This window comes from Ascidiella aspersa, chromosome 6, assembly GCF_963924565.1.
Source record: "Ascidiella aspersa chromosome 6, kaAscAspe10.2, whole genome shotgun sequence".
Classification (NCBI taxonomy): domain Eukaryota; kingdom Metazoa; phylum Chordata; class Ascidiacea; order Phlebobranchia; family Ascidiidae; genus Ascidiella; species Ascidiella aspersa.
Window position 1 is genome coordinate 7,757,504 of NC_139452.1, and position 22,088 is coordinate 7,779,591.

Genomic DNA, 22,088 nt, shown 5'->3' on the forward strand with positions numbered 1-22,088 from the left:
AAGTACATTTTAATTCGGTACTGATTAGTGATGACCTACTTAATTTTTCTGATAAAAATTCTGCATTCTATGTACAACAAAAAAAAAAGGAATTGCCATGGCTTAATAACATTGAAGAAAATTATCATTTCAAGTAGTTCAAACTGTTTTACAAAGGGGAGAGAATATTGATTTTGTTATTTATTTAAACTTTATAAACATTATTATTATTATTAAGCCATAACATTGAAGAAAATTATCATTTCAAGTAGTTCAAACTGTTTTACAAAGGGGAGAGAATATTGATTTTGTTATTTATTTAAACTTTATAAACATTATTATTATTATTAAGCCTTGAAAATAACAGATAAAAAAATGCATAAATTGATCATGATTTATTTTTAACACAAATAAATAATTTACCCTGGTGTAAGATATTAGTAAAATTTCTATCGCTTTTAATTGCCAAGTTATAACTGTGGCGTATTTAATTAACTGAAACTATTGTAAACAGAACTTTTTCAACTGTCAATTTTGGTTGATTATTTAGTATGCCGTTCGGCAATCCTGGTAGGTACTTATACCTTTGACTGTATAACTTGCTTGCCTGACTTTTTCACCTGGATTATGCTTTCCACTGAAATCTGTACTCAGCCAAGGCATGCTGCTGATATCAAGTGACAAATTTTACCAATCAGGATTTGCTGAAGGTTTTAGACTCTACAAACAGTTCAACTTTACTTAACATGGAAATGGGTGTCTCTGGAAATTCAGGTATATATGTTTAAAAAATAATGGGATAATGTGGTGTTTCAATCTTAAAGATGTGTAAAACTTATCAAAAAAAGAAAGTTAAAAACTCCAGCAAATGCTTTAAAAACAATTGGAAAATTGTTTGCATTAAGTGGTTTACATTAACTTAGTTATAGATAACGAATATATCTTTGTAAGATATTATATAACAATGATAGTATTGTGAAAAGCATGACACCCTTCCCTTACGAAGTAAATCTGAAGTATGTCTGAATCCTTTTGTAGATTTGTCCTTTTTTCCCTAAGCCTTAAAATTAATATCCACAAACTATCATGCCGATATACATATTTGTTCATTTTTATTTAAAATTCTATTTTTGCTAATTAATGTCCAGGTGAAGATGATAGCTTGTTGACTAATGAGGCTGCCCTCCAAAGAATCTTGGCTTTTGAAAGTATGATTGATATCACAGCAACACAGTTAATTGATATCAGAGGATTAGGATTAAATGAGTTCACCTTACAAGAGATTCGAACACTGGAGGTAAAATATTGTGTTTATTGTATATTTATGAGTTGTTTATCCTATACATATATATTTAATGTAAATAATAAAACATAAAGCAGTTCTGACAAAGTTACACTGGTCATCAAAGCGCTACCCAAAGTTTAAAGATTGGCAGAGTATTCTACCTAAAAAATGTCAAATTATCGTGACTGCAACTGTATCTCAGTACAGTCTAGTTTTAATCAAAGCCAATGCTGTGCTTAGATTTAGAAGTAGATTTAGAAGGCTGATTGATTTTTGTTAGACTTCATCATTCCATATTTCAAAAGTTCCTATTTAAATAATCTGGTTGGAATGTCAAGTTTTCTTTAAAAAATAGCTTTGTTACTGTTTGTATTTAAAACCTCAAAAGATTAAAACTGCTGTAAATTAAATTAACATCTTTTTAAAAGCAACTTATTTTATTTGGATATTTTTAAATAACCCCAAAGTCATCTCATTATAACATTTGGGCAGACTTACATAAATCAGCCAAGTGTTTTAAAAAGTTTTGGTCAATGTTAACAAAGTTCAGTTTTTGAAAAGATTCAAATAATAAACGTCATACCTTGATTCACTGTTGTACCTAAAACTGCAATATGCAGGATCCACTAACGCTGTACGGATATTTTTTAAGGATGACTCACTTTGTAAGCTCTTACACAGCCTCTTTGCTATATGTAATCATTTTTATATTCGAAAACCTAGGTTTTGTTTATAAATGATTAACAACTTTTGTTCTATGTGTTTGACAGGGAAAGCTTATCCGTCAATTTTGTCAACAACTTCAAACGAAGTTCCTTGTAGCCAGAAACACATCAGACAACAGCTTTCCTGACCATCCCTCACTTTTAAAGTGGCTTAATGTGGTTGGTGTTAGCTCAGTGCTTGCAAAGGTGAGTGTTTGGATTGCAATTGAACTCGGTTTTGCTTTATATGTCTGGTGTATGCACGATTGCACGTTTTTGTTGATGACTTTAAACCCAATCTTTGAGGCTTTATTGTAGACTAATGCATTTGCTCTACTTTGCCGCCCAATGTTGTTTAATTATCCAAGCTGGTTTAAAACTAGACATACCCGTAGAAACAGGTAGACCTGAACAGCAAATTTTTTTAAGCTCTTCCTGATTATGTAAGATTTAAATTTTTTTACAGGTTATAAAATAAATTAGATTTAGAAATGATGAATTTGCGAACAAAAGCTGAAATGTAAACTAGAACATCAACTGTGTTTATAGCCTTTTTTGCCTGTTTGGCAAAAAAATTATTCTGGCTAAAAATTGAAAACCACTATTGACAAATTAGCATATTTAATATAAGCATGATTGAAATAAAACAACTATATATTCTGTATCGTGCTTTTGTTTTGACAAACTAGAAACTTTGATTTATCCAATTGTCCAAGTCTGGTAACAGGGTTTACATAAAGAATATTAAACTACAATTGCAATATAGCTATGTGAGGCTCTGTAAAATGAATTTAGCTAGGAACAGAAAAAAATACCTCACAGCCATTTGCAGATTAAAGCCGTCTGGGTAATTATATTATGACCTTTGACTTACACAGTATGCAGCTCATAATTTATAGCTAAAGTAGGTGATTGGTTTTGTTGCCAAACAAGTATTATGCTGCGGTACAAACTGTATGTGGTTTTGTTAGTACATTCACCTGTATATGCAGGTTTAATGGCAAATCTTGCTCAAGTCCTTTCGAGCATAAATTAGTTACCTATGTTTAATTAATAAGATGAAAAGAAATTAAATAATGTCATTAAGTTAGACAATAATTGTTTGTTTTTGTTAAAAATGTTCTAGATACAAACTTTACTTTTATATTATTTGACTAAGTTACAATTTTTGTTAAACAAAGAAACTGCACTGCTGGTTTTGTTGTGACTTATAATGCTTCTGAATAGGGCATTTTAAAGTATGTTTTTTTTAGTTAAGATATCATTTATAAACAAATAAACTTGCAGGGCCTTTACGGAAAATAGAAACCAAAAGTATTTTTAGATTGTCTCCAAACTTAATTGAACGGTCAATAATCTGTAATAATGTCAATCGTATTAAATGGATTAGAGATGTTGGATGTTTTTTGTTTTTAATTTTAAAGTAGGCAAGTTGTAAATATATTTTGGTCTATGCAATTTTAATCAGCAAAATTGAGATTTTTAATTTTTTTCAGTTTATCCTTTTTATTTTCAGTTAACCGTTATTTAAAAACAAAAGTCATTTTCATACAAATATTTTTCACTCACTCATGGTAATTTGTATTAAAAGTATTTGTATATTCAGATGCTTAGATTTATGCCCGGAAACATATACCTTAACCTTATAGCAGGGGTTCTTAAACTTTTTTACCGCAGATCACAAAAAATAAATTTTACATCGTGTGGATCAGTGTAGGCAAGGAATTTTAGAGATGATGTCATAAATTGATGTCACAATACAATTAGACTTAAATATTCTGCTGTTTCCGGTCCACAAATTAATGTGAAAGCGCAATAGAGTCTAAATATACATTCAGGGCAAAACCGTTTTATTTTTAATTCAACACTTTAAAAAAAATGATTGTCTTTTATTATACACTAATATTTGAATTGGGCCCTAATGGACCCCCTAAAACTAGTTTATGTACCCCCAAGGGGTCCATGGACCCCAGTTTAAGAACCCCTGCCTTATTGGATATTTGAATCTAAACTAGTGAAATTAATTTTGAGAGTGTATCCTTTTTATATCTCATTAAGAAAATCAGAAATTCCTCTCGAAAATTAGTAGATTTTGATTATTGCAACAGGGTTAATAAAACCAAACCAAGTTATTAGAGATCACATTTTCTTTATCTTATTTGTGGCCTTTTGTCACAATAAATGTTGTGTAAATATTCCACCTCTCCCTCTGGGGTTGAACATTGATTTTTTTATGTTGTATTATGTTCAATAACCCTATTTTTAGCGCCCTGTCCTCCAGGCTGCTAGCAATATGCCAATCAAATAGCAAATCAGCTGATGAATAAATCATGTCCCTAATGCCAGCCTTTACTTATCCATGCATTGCAAATAGGCCAGCAATCTGCATTGATTCATTGTGGGTCAACCAGTCAAGATAAATAATTGTAGGTCTTTTACAAATCTTTTACAAATTGAGCTGTTCACATTTAACTTTCAACTGATCTTTCATATATAAAAGTTGTTTTTGTGATGCCTTGCTAAAATTGCTATCTCTTTACCGAGTTACAAAAATGTATTTACAGTAGTAGTTTTAATTGTAGTCCATCATAATTTTCATTTTATAGGTAAAGTGCTATGAACTACTTAAAAGCGCTAGGCAGACTCTTTTGAGCTGGCTTAACAGACAATTTAACTTCTTCACTCTTTTTTTTTAAATTGGCTTTTAAGCAGTAAAGTTTTCAAAACAACATAGTTTGTCAACTTTATAAACAAACAAACTTTTTGATGGACCAGTAAAATAAATGGTGGACTGGAATGGCCTTGTCTGTGTACAGGCGGTTAAGAACCACTAATCAGGAAAAGTGTTTATTCCTATTTTTGTTTGTATTTCTACACTGAGATTAGGAAATTTATTCTAGAAAACATGGCACCTTAGAGGGCCTTTTAAATATTGCTGAATTATTGATACTGTGCCAAAAGAAGGGGGTTACCTGGACTAATGGTACTCCTACTCCTGACGAAAACATGGCAGAAAAAGTAAACCTTTAATTAAGAGCAAAAATTAGCACCCAAAATGTGCAACCCCTCGAATGAGATCTGACAAAGTCCAATCTGTCCACACAGACAAATTGATTATATATATATATATATACACTTTACAATTATTCACAATTTAAGTAATCTTCCACTTTGATAAAAAAAAGTCTTTGTTTGTCAGGCTCTTAAGATGAGGTGTTACTCTGTGGAAGACCTGCTGGCCCTGAGCGACCACCAGCTTCAGAACATCATCGGAGAGATGGACGGCGATGCAGAGGATGAGAGGAAGATGATATCCTCGCTCAAGCAGCTCAGAAACTACCAGAGTAAGCACTTTATCTTTCGCTGCAGTTTCGATAAAAATCAAAACATTGACAAGTTTCGATTAGAAAAGTGCTTTATTGTTCGCCGCAGGCGGATTAAACAATCAAAATATTTACAAGTTTTGATTAGAATTTTCTTTAAGCATTTTATCTTTCGCTGCAGTCAGATTGAACAATCAACATATTTAGAACTAGAAAAGAATAATAATTAAGGGCAGTTTCCGTTAGAAATTGTTTTTAAGCAATTTATATTTTGCTGCAGTCCGATTGAACAACCAAAATATTTACAAACAAATTATGACTTAAGGACCATTTCCCTTAGAAATTTCTTTTGTTATCAATTACCCACTGTTTAGAAGTGGTATAGGCACATATTCAATACTGTGGTAGTATTTTTATTGGTCAATAATAGGGTGGTAAAGGCACTGATTCCCATCCAAATTAAATGTGAATTTCCACCATAGTTGCTCTTGGATGCAACGTTTAAGAAAACTTTTTATTTCAAATTCTAAAAATTAGGTTTCCTAACTCTTATTTTGGCCTAATATTCTAGCATTTTTATCATGATTGATTTCATTACTTTTTATGTTCTTTTAATAATTATGTGGTTTGGTATCAGATCGGCCACCTCTACGTTTAGCTTAAGATTATGAGAATCAGTAACACTGGACTTTCCAAAGATGGATGTCACATTTAGCCCACAAAGTCGCCTAACTGTTTTTTGAAACTTTGTTATTTTTGGCTTTATTGCATGAAACTAGCCCTGCTTCAGTAATGTACAAATTAAAGCAAAAGTGTAATGTAAAAGACTATTAAGTTAATTAATATTAAAGTTAGGTTTGGTTTAATGCAAGACAACTATGTTTAGATTAGAAAAAAAAATGTTATTCAGTTTTGTACCTTTTATGTTGTAGTGATAAAAGTCCAATGATAAATATTTATATATTTATTTAATAAACCATTTTGTGTGTGTGACAGATAAGGCTGTAAAAAAAACATTGTTTGTGTTACACAGGCTGACAAGTGACATTGTCTCACTTTTATCACATAATTGCGAGCCTAATGTTTGCTTTTACCATGTCTCATATATATATATATGTATAATATGTAATTATACTATTTCCACCCCATTTCTGATTTCATAAAGAAATAAATTTAAGTAAATAATTTTAAAATTTAATGAAGTACTTTTGTAAAGTGGGCAACATAGCCAAATAAGGCATTAACCCCTGGCTGATAAAGTTCTATGGCAAATCAGAAACCCCTTTGTCTTATCTTTTTCCATTGTAATAAAGTTTTTTTTTATTGTAAGTGCAAAAGTTTTATTATTAACAATAAAAAGTATTTTGTTTATCTCATCTATAAACATTATGCAAGCATGACATAACATTTTTCATTGTCAGTGCAAAAGTTTTTAAAATTAACAGTAAAAAGTGTTTTGTTTTTATATTGTATATCAGAAATTTATTCAATGGTAAGGCCATTTAAAGAAAATTTAAGTACCAGAGAGCCTTAAAATTAGCAAATGAAATTGCGTTGACTTGCTGTTAACTATAACTCTTGAAATCTATGTCTAGTGTTACGTCATAAACAAATTGCTGGCCTAAATAAGGAAAAGAAAAAGAGAAAAACGTTCATAAACGGTACTCTTGGTAGCCTTTGCAGTGTTTTGGAATTTTAAAGCCGCAGTTTGCCCACCCCTGTTCTATAGAATGAACTGGAATTTTGTTTGGTCATGTTCTGATGGTGTACGTTCTATAAAGTTGTACAAACCAATAGTCGCATAATGAGTAAATTTGACATCATTGATTCATTGAAATAAATCTGGAATGTTAAGTAGATTTTTGAAATTTGGCAATAGTCTTAATAGTTACATTCTTAGAAAAGCATTATCGCACAAACATATTTGCTTCTGATTGCTGCAAAGTATTTCCTTGCTTCAATATTTAAACAATTTCCTGATTTGAACAAGCCTAATTTTTTGATAGAATTTGCAAAATGTTTTTCATTGTACACTTGTTTAGTTTGCTTCCTAGCTCTTAGTCGTATTTCACTTGTATTACTTTTGTTTTTATCCTCTTTGTATTATTTTCTTCAAACCAATAGGATATAAACAAAACATTGTCTTTTGTTGCAAGGCATATTTAGTATGTAGGTTCACGTGAGGCCACAATATCTTTTGTTTAGTCTGCTTTGTTTAGATGTTATACGTTTCCTAACGCTGTTTCAGATATGCTGCGGCAGCGTAAAGTGCAACACATTGACACCAGTGACATGTACTGGGACTCTTGGTCGAAAGCGGATGACATATTTAACAGCGCCAACTCGCAAAGCCATGATTTTAATGAAAATGTAAAAGGCGACAAAGAATATCTTGAAAATGGTTTGTCGCAAATTTGAGTTTTGCATGATTACAATTTAATAACATGTGTACTTTTTGCCTAATATACCCTTAGTTATTTAACTTGTTTTTTCGAGATTTTAATTAATAATGTAAACAGTGCTTTTACCTAAAGCATGTAAACTGCACTGTTAATCATTGTACTCATCTAATAACAAAATTAATTTTTTAGGAATGCACGACCAAAGCGCAGGTACTTCGCGACACGGATCAGAGAGTTCCGATTCCAACGCTTTTGAAAGTCAGCAAAAGGTGCACCGCACCAGATCAAACACAGACCCTTCAAACGCCGAACTTCCTCCAGCTTTTCACGAGCTGCCCTCGAGGCAAAGGAGTCACCAACTTCCATCAACAAGCAGCTCCTGCCTAACACCGCCCAGTCCCTCGTGTCACGGCTCAAAAAGCTCACTCGAATCGGACTCGGGAATGGGCAGCGTGGCCAGAAATACGGCACCAAACGCCTCACCACCCCCTCTCAAGTCCAAGATCTTTGTGATACCCCCCTCCCCCATGCCGATGTACACTCCCCCTGTGACCCCTGGCACCCCCCACAAGAATTCCCACTTTCAAGTGCAGACCGGTAGTCGGAGTTTAACTCGCGAGCGTGTTTCCTCGACAGGAACAGGATCTTCGTCGGCCAGATCCACAAAGCTCACCACTGGCAACTTGCTCCCTCCTTTTCACAGTTTAAAGCCATCAAAGTCGTCAGAATGGCATGTTAGTGCAATTTTTCTTACAGTAACATACATATTCGTTGTTTTTTTTAGATTGATCTAATGGGGTACAGGGTTATTATCATAGCAATATACTGTTTTACTGTTGCTTCCAGTCATATTGTATCAATTATAAAATTGTTCTTTCGGCAAATATTGGGGGGTTATTAGAATAGGCAAGATGTTTTTATGCTTTATAGGTTAATTCAAGCGAAGAAGCCCTGATTCAGATGCTTTTAACATTTTATCAATATCCAAACTTGTCCAAATATTTTTTGTTTTACAAAATCTTATATGACGTCTTCCAGATTGGAACACGCATCAACAAGAGCGTTGCCCACGGAGACAGCATCTCTGCATCCAATCAGAGCCTTGCATCAATCGCATCATCGACTGGCCACAAACACGGCAAGATTCGCAAGGAAAAGAAACGGCCTGGAAACTTGGTGCTGACCAATGAGAGCACCATCCCAAACTATATTGATATGCAGCGGACAGGTATTGGTTTGTTTTTATAATCAAAAGCTATATAAGTAATTTTTTATTGTATAAAAATAAATAAGCGGTCATCTTTTTACTGTAAATTTATTTTGAAGAGTAAGCCGCCAAGTACCCTAACTAGTAACTATGCTCTTAAAATTAAATGTGTCACAGAACTTTTTGTTGTTTTGGGAAACACCTTTTCGTACTACAAACAAGCTTGAAGGCAAGCATTCAAGACATGAGTGCACGCTTACCATTGATTAGATCAGGGTTTCTTAAACTTTTTTTAGCAGTAACATCACAAAGCAGTGTAAAACTTTTTTTTAACGAAACAGCAATTAATGACTGTCAAAAAGAAAACTAAGTAGTTTGAAAACAAAACGTTGGTTATAGTAAAAATAATTAATATTCTGCTACATACAATAGCACTCAATTAACAGTTATTCGTTGATGTCTAGCTGCAAGTTATAAGCATGAGCAACATGGTGGTTTTAGCTTAAACACTGCACTCAGTAAGCTTAAACTTTTTTCTCGCTCTTCAAATAAATGTTAGCATCAATTTGTAAGCATCAAACAATTTCTTTAAATTTTACAAAAAACTGTCATAGTGTTAGTAAAATTAACTTGCTTGCATACCCTTGACATTTCTCTTGCGTGCCCCTAAGGGTATGCATATTCCAGTATGAGAACCACAAGGTTGGATAACTAATAGTAATGTAGTGTTTACTTACTGTGTCTGAAGTAAGTTTGATTAGAAATTTATAGTTGATGTAAACTATAAATTTTATGCATTGATAAAGTGTGAATCGCCAATTATTTTGATTTTTGTGAGTATAATACAATCTTAGAACCTAGTGTGAACTAGAGTTGTGTTTTAAAAAATAAACAGAGATGTACTGAACATTCCGAAACCCTGAATTATCTTTATTTATATATGAATAAATGATTAAAACACTTTAACAATGTCATTGTACATTGTTGTTTTACAGATCCTAGTTAATCAGACACCCTTTACAACTAGAAGCCAAGTGTCATCTGTAGATTTTATATATTCAATCCAAGTTATTTTTGTATTAACATCTGTAAAGTAGTGAATTATATATGTTACATGCAATGCAATTAGCAACTTCTAAATAAGTATGGCAATTTTCATGCTACTTTTTTGCCCACAAGGTGTGGTGTTGGTAACCTCATTAAACATGAGTTTAGAATGAAAACAACTGTTAGGGTTCTTGGCTTCTTGCAAACAATCAGTTATCAATATAGCATATATTTCTGAGAATTAATTCTTGTAATATTCCAGTTTAATTACTGGATCATGGTGATATATTCCAATGGTGTTTTTTGTGCAGCAAACCCAAGAAAGAACTCAATCACCATATCACCAGAGAACAACATAAGCAACAGTGCTTCTCCATTATCGCCAAGGTATTATATACATCAACAACTATTACCGTATATGGATTCTATAATTGTTGTTACTATAATTATTATTTATGTCATTACTAGAGGACTGAGGTATATGGTAATATTCAAATGCAAGGCTGTATGTAAACAATGTTTCACACTGGCTATATACATAAAAGTATTTAAATAGCAGGACATGTGAAACTTGAAATGAAGCCATTGATCTCGTCTGTTCAATGTTACATAAAATAATAATGAATTTCTAGCTTTTTTTAGCTTTGTACTGCTTATCGGAAAACAAATACTTTCTGTGGGCTTTTTATTGCTATAAATTTTGTCTTAAATGGGAGACTATGACAAATAATATGTATTTTTGTGATTAGATCAATAATTCGATACCTTTGACATCTATATTTTTGTGATTAGAACCCCGATGACACCAATGACCCCTTACAACCCCGAGCTCCGGGCAATTGAGCAAAAAATCAACTCCTTGCGAACACCGAGCTCTCCGCAGACACCCAAGAGCTCGAAAATGGGAACAAAGATCCGCGACTTTTTCGGAATGAAGAAAAGGAAAAACAAGCATAAGAGGCAGAAGAGTACTGAACAATTAGGTATGTATTGCTGTTCTGGTTACTTAATTTTTTATATTTATAAAAGTGATGGAAAACTATGAAAAACTAAAACTGAGAAGTAAAAATTTTTTTTATTGGATGTTTCAAGAGATTGAGCTTTAGAAGCAAGGTTCTACATTTCACTGAGGTTGGCTAAACATTTGTAAAGAGGACAGCATTTAGCTTTAATGTTACGAAATTGCTGTTATGTTTGTGATAATAGTGATTTTGTACATGCATATTACAACGATGTGAGTTTTAAGCCCAGCAAATTTGTTATATAGGTATAATATGTTAGTTTTGCATTTATACAAAGTGATTTTCCATATATCAGATTATACTTTCTAGTATAACAAAGATAATGTAAATCAGACAAAGACGATCCGCCCGTTTCACATTTTTGGCCGCCTACGACCCCGCCACACCACAACGCACACTCGCGACCTATTTCCAGTCGACAGAGCAACGGCTCCGAGGAAAATGGAATGTTTGGGGGTAAGTTTAATGCCTAGTAAACAGCAACAGTAGCAATGTTACTCTGCTATTAGTAAGATGCTTTCCACTGACTAATCTATATTTATCTCCGACAGCGAGCTATGACTATCATCCACAACACTCCTCATCAAACCTAGACATCTCTTCGCTCGCATCCACTCTTTCTTCCAGTCTGGTGGACACAGATCGCACCATCCTGGCTGATCGGCGAGAAGAAGACGCGGACGGAGCCGGAAGCAGGGTCCACACCATCACCCAGGATCACCCTGAGGTCGAGTCGGATGACGGTAGCACGCTCGTTGAAAGGGAAGCGGAAGATGTAGTCTCGAAGCCGGACATCGAGGACATCAAGAAAAACCTTTTTCGTCAGTCAAGTGTGAGTGAAGTTTAAGGTTATGTAACTGTAGTGTATGGGGATGAGAGATTTTTGACGACTTCGCAAAATTACGCGTCGGGAAAGCGTGTTTTGTCTATTTTGTCACCCAGCAATGAAAAACAAATAAATTTTTGGATTATTTGTTGAAAAAAATCTCTACAGGTTATTCGATAGTCTAGTCGTACTATTACCTTACTCTACCAAATAATGGTAATTAAACAACATTTTTGTAGTAAGATCGGGAATATGATCTATCCATTTCTACCTTAGCTCTGCTGGGTTAAGTTTATACATTTCTTAGGTTTACGCAAACATTTTAAGTTTTATAAAAACGATGCCACGATCTGCAAACCTAACCCTTTAAAAAATTGGCATACGGTAATGGTATGTGGCTTTTCGTGTTAAACTAGCTTTAGAATATTATCGAGGGTTCAGGATTGAATCTAAAAAAAGACTGACCTTGTTTTGTATTGGGATTTGGGAAGAATAGATAAGCGGTTGCAGCACGAGGAAATGGCTTTGCAGCGCACAGAACGCGTAAGGGCATTAACATTACCGCGAATTTGTAAAGCAACCTTTTTTTTTCAGCTTACGAAATTCAGGTGAGAAGGTCTGTTGTAATATAATGGTGATTGTCATGGCTGTCGGAAAAACCCTTTCGCATTTTGCGCTAATAACGTTTCCCAGTATTATTATTTCGCTGTGGGTTCGTTTAGCGGTAATGTGGTGGTCTATTTCATCAAGTCACATTTGCAGAGAATCTTGACATAGGTTTAGAATTTTTGTCTGCCCAATAAACGTTTATTAGTTTATATATATATATATATATATATATATATATATATATAAGGGTGTATATTTATCACTGTTCCGCTGACGCGTATATTGACAACAAAAGTCAGAGTTAAAAAAACCAGAGTAAAAACAGGATCAGAATAGATGCATTAGAAATTAAGGAACTGACGATGCCAGTATAGGCGGAATATAATATGTTCCTTTAAAAATCGCCTGATCCTGTTTTTACTCTGGTTTTTAAACTTTGAGTTTTATCGTTGATGTGGATTTTATCTACTATCTATAGTTCTTTTAATTGATCCGATTACTTTACGGGCACTAAAATAAAACAAATACGAAACAGACGTCGCAATTATTTAAAATGTAAAGATTCAATTGGTCGGTGCTTCGCGGTAAAGTTGATAACTGTTCGCCAGCCCGCAGCAAGGCAATATTTGAGGCCACTTTATTAAATACCGAAACGGCCTTTCGCTATATCAGCGCTTTTTAACCGGTGCGCCATGGAACGTAAAGTAGAAAAGTATTCTAAAATATAAAACCTGTGTTTTTATCGTTTTTTATTTTCGCGTTAGGCTTAAATCATCCCACAATTATTTAAAGTTAAAGTAACCATAAGTCCTATAAATAAAAACAAAGGGAAAAGGCCAATCTGACTAAAATAATTAGAGCTCGCTTCGCTCTATAACTGCGCCGCCAGGTTTTACAGGTATCGAGCTTCGTCGTGAGGTAAAATGATAAAGGAACACTGCGGACCTGCGGTATATAGTGCAGTGCTTTTCAACCGGTGTGCACTATGCACCAAAATGTGCATGGGGTGCACCACTACGAAAATATGTACAAGAGTGAATCACAAAGTTTTATTGAACTATTAATATTTGACATTCAGGATTTCAGAACAAATATCTAGGTTTCAACTGATGCATAAAAATGTTGTTTTATGACATGCAGTAGTACTCACAAGCAATCTACAGCCATAATCGACCTCTCACTGACAGTGTGTGAAACTTCGGCAGCTCCACTCGGTTTAATTGACATGTTGATGTTGATATGCATAATAATTTTTCATATCGCTTTTTACCTCTGCATGAGTTCGCCACAGCAACTTTATGTGTTCACCAAACCAAAAAATTTTTGAAGAGCACTGATAATAGTGCTCGTGACCTTAAAAAAATCAGCTGAACTTAAAGCGCTCTGGTCAAATCCGCTTCTCCCCAAAGCGATTGCAACGTAAACTTACATGCTCAGGGAAACTAAGTTGTTAGTAAGCCAGTTGTGTAACTAGATATTGTATCGTACCAACTGGACATTCTATTTCACTAAACCCTTTCCCCTTAGATCACAAACTGTGTTTTGCACAACAAATCTACAATACCTTTGTGGTTTACAAGTGCAAATCGATCGGCGGCCAATTTACCGTTCCTTATTTTCGAAAATGCTCAGACGATCCAGTCGATGTCGGAAGAGTGGGACATCCCCTTCAGCGAGCTACAGTTCGGCGACAGCATCGGCAGTGGCAGGGTTGGCACCGTCTACCGTGGCAGGTGGCACGGTGAGGTGGCAATCCGCGTCATCGACATCAATCATAACGACGAGGAGAAACTGAGGGCATTTAAGCAGGAGGTTAGCGCGTTTGGAAGCTTGTGGCGCTATTTTTTTAAAGAAATATCCAGTTATGTCCGATATTTGATATATTATATAATCTACACTTTTAGACAAAAAACTACTCTAGTAGGACGCCAGATTTAACGCAAGATTTAGTGAATCCGTTGCTTGATATTTTATTCCAATAGCGGTATACTATCTTTGAGACAGTTGGTTACCGACAGATGTTAACCAACTATTTTTTAATAAGTTTACCCTTCAGTATTAAATCGTTGTGTTGGATCATAAATTATTGTTAAAATTCCAATGTTGATTTGCTATCGGATCGGGACCGATCGTCCCAGTGTATCGGGCGAGTACTGGGCTTATCTAACAAAATTTTATGGACCTAAATTTACTTTACTACTAGTACATCTTTAATTAATAGTACTGGTGTAATTTATATTTATTGCATGTTACAAGCTCTATTTGAGATCACAGTTTTATCATTATAAATAGAGACAATAAATTACTGTTTTACCAAAGCTATTTTGTGTAAATTAACTTTAAAGAATTTGGGTTGTTTAGAGGCCAGTAGTTTTGGGTCACCAAACAGTATTTGCGGACCCCTGGCTTAACTGACCGCAACTTAATTTTAGAAAGAGTGGGATTTTTTCCGTATCTTCAGGCTAAATTTGTGTGAGAATCGTCTTGTTATAACAAAAGGCTTTTCAAAGTTTGCGTTAGGAAAATAGAAATGATTTGCTTAACTTAAAGATGGATGTAATTTTACACTTACCCTTTCTCAGCCTCTTGCGTGATAGTTTATTGCAGGGGTCCGTAATTAGTTTTTGGCACGATGTTTTGGAATAAAATTTTACCATCAAAACGGTCATTGATTTCAGTATAATTCAAGCAATCCAATATGAACCAAAATACTAGCCATTTAGTTTCGAATGAGATCGTGACGTAAGGTTTTTCGATACCACGCCTTTTTGTCGTTGAATTATTCTTATAAAGTAAGAATAACGTTGAATTATTTTGCGAAGCCCATATGAACAGTGAATTTTCTATTCATTGCTGGTTCATAGAGTAAGCAGCATTACAGATTTGGTTGTCGCCTTTTTAATTTAGTAAACAAGTGATTTCGTGTAAAAAATTAGCCCCTTTACTCGTATCTGATGGGGTTCCTATTATCTAAATAGGTACGGTCGTCCATGGGCGAAAAAAAATTAGGAAATAATTTCAAGCGTGGTGCAAGTGTTTCCTGAACAACCAGAATCTTGCACCCATAAAAATTTATTTCAATTTTGACCCACACTTTGTTTTTCCCATGTCACCCAACATTCACCCCTGCTTTGACGAACGATCAAACACTTACGTCTCGCTAATTTAAAGTGCGTGTGCAAGCGCACGTCACCCGCCTTATTTGCTTTCCAAATGATCGCCGAAACAACAAGCCTTGCCTTTGTATTTGATGATCACTCCTTATCACCAACGTTGGGGCATGCTGCCAGAACGGTAACGATTCCCAAGAAGGCCGGGTAACCATCTAACGACTCGGGTGTCATTACTAGGGTGACGTCATCCTACGTCACAGTTCAAGCCGGGCGAACACGATCCGTTATGGTTGCCAAGACAACGTCAGCGCTAATTCCCGTGCTATCATCAATTGTTGTGACTTGGCGTTACTCTGCTAGCTGCATATTGCGCGTGACGAGCCCTGATTATTTTTGTCAAGCATATTTTAATGCAAGATGCCGGCGAATTGTTTGCCAAGTTGTCCTTATTGGCCAAGGACCAACGTGGGGCCATTCAACAGCGATGGAAACCGCGTTATGGATTTGCGCAATCGCCTAATGGACTAATGAGCGCACAATTCGGCTCATCGAACCATTTCAAGCTAAATTAGACCCTTGCCGGAACGCCCCAATACTTGAGCTTAACGCCTTCTTACTTCTTAGTACGCCGAAGAAGCAATTTCGAAAATCACGAAATTTTGAAAAGCAATATAAGTATTTGCATAAAACGTTCGAGAAATGGCCGTATGCTCGGCAACATTCACTATATGGAAATAAGTTTTAAGTAAAAGTTTTCTTTAAACTGTTTTTAAAGTTTTAAGGTCGTGATAATTTATGATAGATTAAACTTGCCACCCAAAAGCAAAAATTAAGCGCTGAACTAACTTTCTTTTTGTGTACCTTGGTCGCAAAAAAGTGTTAAATCTGAGAACTGTGATACCTTTACCCACTTAATTGGTGGGTTTATCAGATTTAATGGCACCTTAGGAGTAATTGTACGTTTTTTTGAGTTAACTTTTACATTGATTTAAGGTTAAGCCAATATCTCAAGTGCTTAAATTTAAAAAGAATTTCATGTATTATTGTTTGGCCAAAATTTACTTAAATACATATTTTGGTTGAACTATACTTGAAATTTTTAAATGGCATTGCTAAACAATTTATTGTACTCAAAATAAAAATTAAAAACGACCAATGGAAATCTCCCGTTTTTTATAGGAGAAACCCACCTAAAAAAGTAGTATAGTACGCAAAAACAAAAAGTCCCACCACTTTCTCAACTCGCCTAAACCTTCTTCGGAATTAACCGTTACTTTCCCGCGCAGATCATGACGTACAAGAAGACGCGACACGAGAACCTGGAGCTGTACATGGGTTCGTGCATGCATCCCCCGCACCTCACCATCGTAACTGGCCTGTGCAAGGGTCAGTCCCTCTACCACCACATCCGAGGCAGGAGCGTCAACATTAACCAGGCCAAGATATACGGCCAGCATATAGTACAGGTGCGCTTTGTTTTAAGTGACTGGTGGTGTAAAGCACGGCTGCGGAGTCGGTAAAAATAACCCGAGTCCGACTCCGGCCAAAAAAATAAACCCGAGTCTGACTTCGGTCAAATAACGTGGATATTCATCAACCCACTTAAAGGGGTGTCGTATGATTCATTCACCCACAATACATGGTTGGAAAATATTCCACCATATGCTATTACACCTTTACAATTTCCAGTCGGCTACCATATCAGTTTTAAAATTTGGTACTGCGCATGTCGGACTCAGGACTCGGGTAGTTTTACGCGGTCTTACTCGAGTCCCGAGTCCGACTCCAGCAAAACAAACCAACTCCTCGAGTGCCGAGTCCGACTCCGACTCCGCATCCCTGATTATAACTATGATAGCTGAGTAGGGTTAAAGCGTCTTCTTGGCATTTTTCATATTGCCCTTAACTTAAAAAAATGCACAACTGCAAACCAATTGTTTAACTGACATATGTGAATTGGCCTTTTGGCCGTTTTTTGTATCTATCATCTGCAAAGTTAAACACCTAGCGAATAAAAATAAAATACAAATGCTGTTAACAGAGATGAACTAGTGAACAGTAATTTAATATTTTTTGTTCGGAAATGTTTTAACTTTTTAATTTGTGCGTCTTTATGCCTGTTTACATCGGTATATTTGTAGTTAAAGAAGCCTGATTATAGTCTAATAATTGGCAAAAAACATTGTAAAATGGAATCCAATTTTTTAGGTTTCGTGGTAAAATAGTGATCCATACTATTGTCGCACATAGTTTTATAAGTTTTTTTGTAAAGATGTAAAATATTAGTAAAATGGCATAAACAAATCATTGTTTTTATTATTATTATTATTAGCGTTTTTCTTTTGTTATCAATTTTTCCTACCCCATTTCGAAAAATGACAACGGCTGCTTTAATTTTCAACTGCAGTAACAAAACTGCAATTTAAGAGGCAGTTGGTATAAAGACTTTAAGGGTAAAGCATCTTAAAAATCGCATAATGTGCTCAGCATTGTCTAACGCAGCGATTCTCGTCCTTTTTATGGCTTATGGCACCCCTCAAAATAATAAATAGATTTACAGCACTTCGACTGGAATTTTCGTTGAATATTTTAGTAAAGTGTCACTATAAATGGAGCCGGAATAACACAATCAACTCAAAAAATTCTAAAAAATACCTATCGGCACCCTTGAGCATTAATAAAGGCACACCAGGGCGCCGCGGCAACCCGGTTGTGAATCACTGGTCTAACGTATAGCAAACATCACCTCTATTACTGCCTTCCAGGGCATGGGATATTTGCACTCGAAGGGAATCATCCACAAGGACCTTAAGTCCAAGAACATCTTCGTCAACGGCAAGCACGTCGTCATCACAGACTTCGGCGTTGTGGGTTTGCACGCAGTGGCAGGCGACAAACAGTGAGTATGAATGTGGCAAGTTGTTCGGACGCAATGGTGATTTTTTTCAGACGAGCCCCGATATTTTGTTGCCCCAGCCTAACTTTTGCTTACCCTGTGGCGACCCAACGATTTAAGACTCTATACGGCAAACTCGGAAAAAAATAGCATCAAAGTTTTTTAATTCGAATATTTTTTTTGTTAATTATAAAAAATTCCGCGACTATCTAAAACCGCTTGATGCACGCTAGTGTGCCATGGTGCACAGTTAATCACGTGTTTATGCACACCGCTGAAATTACGTGTTTTTAGTGTGCATGGGTAAGCTTAATGTTTTATTGGAATTGCAAAATAATTCCATCAATCATATCACAACAATAAATGGAGCTCGACGGGATTTTGCTCCATAACTCGGTTTTCCGTCGAGTCGATGGCTGGTTAAATTCTAGTTATTTGCAGCTACTGCACGTGATGCGTAATTAATGCACAGCACCATCCAGCTGCACCAAATAATCGATAAAAGCGTATTTTTAGACCCGACGGTCTAACCCAAACCTATATCGTTCCGGCGAAAACTGCGTACGGTTTAAATAAGTAATGACCGTGCCGCATCATGGTTACGCAAGCAAATAAACTGGCGATGCGATTAAGGGAATTATTTTGCGCATAGAGTTTAGGCCTATATTTGTCGTCGTAATACTAAACTAAGCGAATCTAAATTACGTTTTGAATGGTTTATTGCACACACTTGTATATTTCGAAATTGGTTCTTGTCGTTAAACGAATTAACAAGAAATGTGAAAGATATACTTTGTCTTGTTTCACAGATTATTGGGGTAATTCTTAACAAGAAGATCCTTGATGAGTCGGGACTGTACCTTCAAAATAATTATTATTATCTTTCACCTCGTTTCGCAGCTCCCGGCCGGGTTCGCTGTCCATTCCCGACGGCTGGTTGTGCCACCTCGCCCCCGAGGTCATCAAGGCGTTGCGTATTCCACAGTACGAAGGCGACGAGGTGATCTCCACCCTGCCCTACACCATTCAGTCGGACGTGTTCGCATTCGGGTGAGCACCATTAGTGTGTAACGGTTGTGTACGGTTTTATTGATGTTGATCAGGTATGTGCTTACCGAAATGGGATTGCGCCCGAAACGTTGATCGGTGGGGGAATCTCTCGATCGATTCGTGAATGCGCAAAAAATGTAGTTTATCGATAAAACATAATTATGCAGAAACGCTTGTTGCTAAGAATAATATTTCCGGGTCAATTTTCACGTACAAATATATCGCTGGTAAACCTGCGTTTTGCAAATTAGCACTTTTCGTTTCGCGCCACGTGCCTCCGCTCGAATGGTATAGATTTGTGCTTCTTAAAATTTGTGTGGTCTATTGCCTCTCCTGCTCATTGAAAAGCCTACAGTGCACGTAAGATGGTGAGCAAGCACACACGATAACAATAATAGTCAAACTAGTAAAATTGAAGTAAAATATAGATAGTAAATATAGATCGTAAAAATAGATAGTAAAAAATAGATAGTAAAAAACTAGTCATTATTACCTCATTATACTTGCACTGGGGCTTAATGATAGCTCCCTAGCTGCGGTCTTCGCCCATACCCCTGGGAAGTAATGAACCTAGGACTGTATGGAACCAAACTGCCCAACCTGCGGCGTTAAAGCCAATCAGGTTGCCACTAAATATATATATTTTATATATATTAAAGTTATTTCTGCACTTGTTGCTGCTATCTTTACGAAGAAGGTCCGAGCTATCAAAATACATTTCGCTAAATAGACATTTTAATTGCAGTTCGAATAGCGTTCGGCCAATGTTTTGTTGGACAATTACAACTTGAATTTTAATCAACATTTCCTTAATAAACCCAAAAATCGATATTGAAATACTGTTATTGCTTCGAAAATCGTCGACCACGGTTTCGTTTAGCAAAAATCAACTGGCCCGCATTGTGTCAAAGGTTGGGCAAGTCTGGTTTAAAACAACCACTGCTCAAAATCTTCTCATAATATACATATGCCAGTTGAAATTCCGTCAATGTATTTTATCGTGCTTGGGTTACATAAAAAGTCGCCACGCAGTAAATAAAGGGCCTGGTTTAAACCAACTATAACCACTGACGCAATGTACCTTTCAAAAGGGGTCGCGTAACAGGTTTTCTGTTTTTTTTTGTACGGCTATACAATACATATTACATATATGTTCTTGTATGGCTATACATATATGAATTGTACTTCTATTAAATTTGAATATACAGATGTCTAACTCTAAACCAATGCAAAACACGTTTCCAACTGGGTTACACATTATTCTACAAGAAGAGAAAGTCTGAATAGTTCTTCCTTAAGTTACCTGTGATTATGTTGATGTCCCACAGAACGGTCTGGTACGAACTTATGTCGGGCTCGTGGCCTTTTAACGGCCTTCCCGCCGAGTCGATTATTTGGCAAGTGGGCAGCGGCAAGAAGCAGAACCTCAGTCAACTGCAAGGCGGCAAAGACATCAAGGTAATGAAGGGGTGTGCAAAAACATACCGAATTCGTAATTCCGGTAGGTTTGTCGAGCCACAAAAAAGTCTTTGTGAGTATACACGAAAACTATGCGAAAAAACATTTGTAATTTTTGCTTACGACTTTTAGAATAAAATGTGAAATATCAGGTTAAAGTTTTAAAACGACCCTAAACCCCAAACAACTAATCACAAAATATTTTATAACCGTTTTTTTGGCAATTTTTTTTCAATCTCCACCGACAGGACATCCCATAATGCTTGTTTAAGAAATATAAAAAATCGTTTGTATTCACGCCATTTAGGCGAAATATGTACATTCCCTTGTACAACATCTTGCCCCGGGTTTTGAAGTTTAGAACCACCCTAAACCACAAACCACTAAGCCCAAATCACTTTTAATCGTATTTTTTTTTCGCCCTCGCCTGACAGGACATACTATAATGCTTGTTAAATTAAAGGAACATGGAACATTTTTCTTTATCTGCATTATTTAGGATACAAAAAAATTCTTTGTTCAATATCTTGTCCCTTATTAAGTTGAACCAACCTAAATGCTAAACAACTACGCCCAAATGTTTTTTTAACCGTATTTTTTGTCCTTTTTTTCTACGTTTATCGACAAGACATCCTGATGCAGGCGGGGTTAAAAAAATCATTATCGTATAATGCTTGTTTAAAGGAATATAAGAGATTCATTTCAAATTACGCCATTTAGGCGAAATATATATTTCTTTGTACAACATCTTGTCGCTCGTTTCACTCGGTTTTAAATATTTTAAAAAGACCCTCAACCCCAAAATGTTTTCTAACCGCTTTTTCTTTTATTTTTTTCCACCTCCACTGACAGGACATCCTGATGCAGGCGTGGTCGTTCGATCCTAGTCGGCGTCCCGACTTCAGCGACAACGGCATCATGGGAATTCTCAAGCGCCTTCAAAACCACATCCACAGGTCCTACTCTTCTCACCCTCGCAGAGGGGGCCAGGTCAATCGGGGGGCGTCCCACGAGCGCCTGTACGAGACCAAACCCCTGCGACCCCCCCAGTTTACCCCCCTGCATGAGATGGTCGAATGACCCCCTTTCGACATCCCCCTTTTTTCTTATTCTTCTAATCGCCTTTTAACCCCTCTTTTTATCGGGGAATTACCCGGTTAACCCTAC

At 35.8% G+C, this 22,088-nt stretch overlaps 1 protein-coding gene across 1 annotated transcript; it reads left to right on the top strand.

Moving 5' to 3' along the window:
• The first annotated feature begins 503 nt into the window (after positions 1 to 503).
• LOC146139449 (uncharacterized) lies at positions 504 to 22,001 on the top strand. Its single transcript, XM_083391743.1, has 17 exons — positions 504 to 753; positions 1,128 to 1,276; positions 2,035 to 2,175; positions 5,168 to 5,312; positions 7,540 to 7,692; positions 7,883 to 8,427; positions 8,732 to 8,921; positions 10,259 to 10,334; positions 10,740 to 10,930; positions 11,303 to 11,425; positions 11,521 to 11,801; positions 14,037 to 14,216; positions 16,804 to 16,983; positions 18,283 to 18,416; positions 19,314 to 19,463; positions 20,792 to 20,921; positions 21,774 to 22,001. Exons 1-17 carry the CDS (start codon positions 726 to 728, stop codon positions 21,999 to 22,001), a joined length of 3,024 nt encoding a protein of 1,007 aa, XP_083247869.1. The 5' UTR covers positions 504 to 725.
• Positions 22,002 to 22,088: the final 87 nt, after the last annotated feature.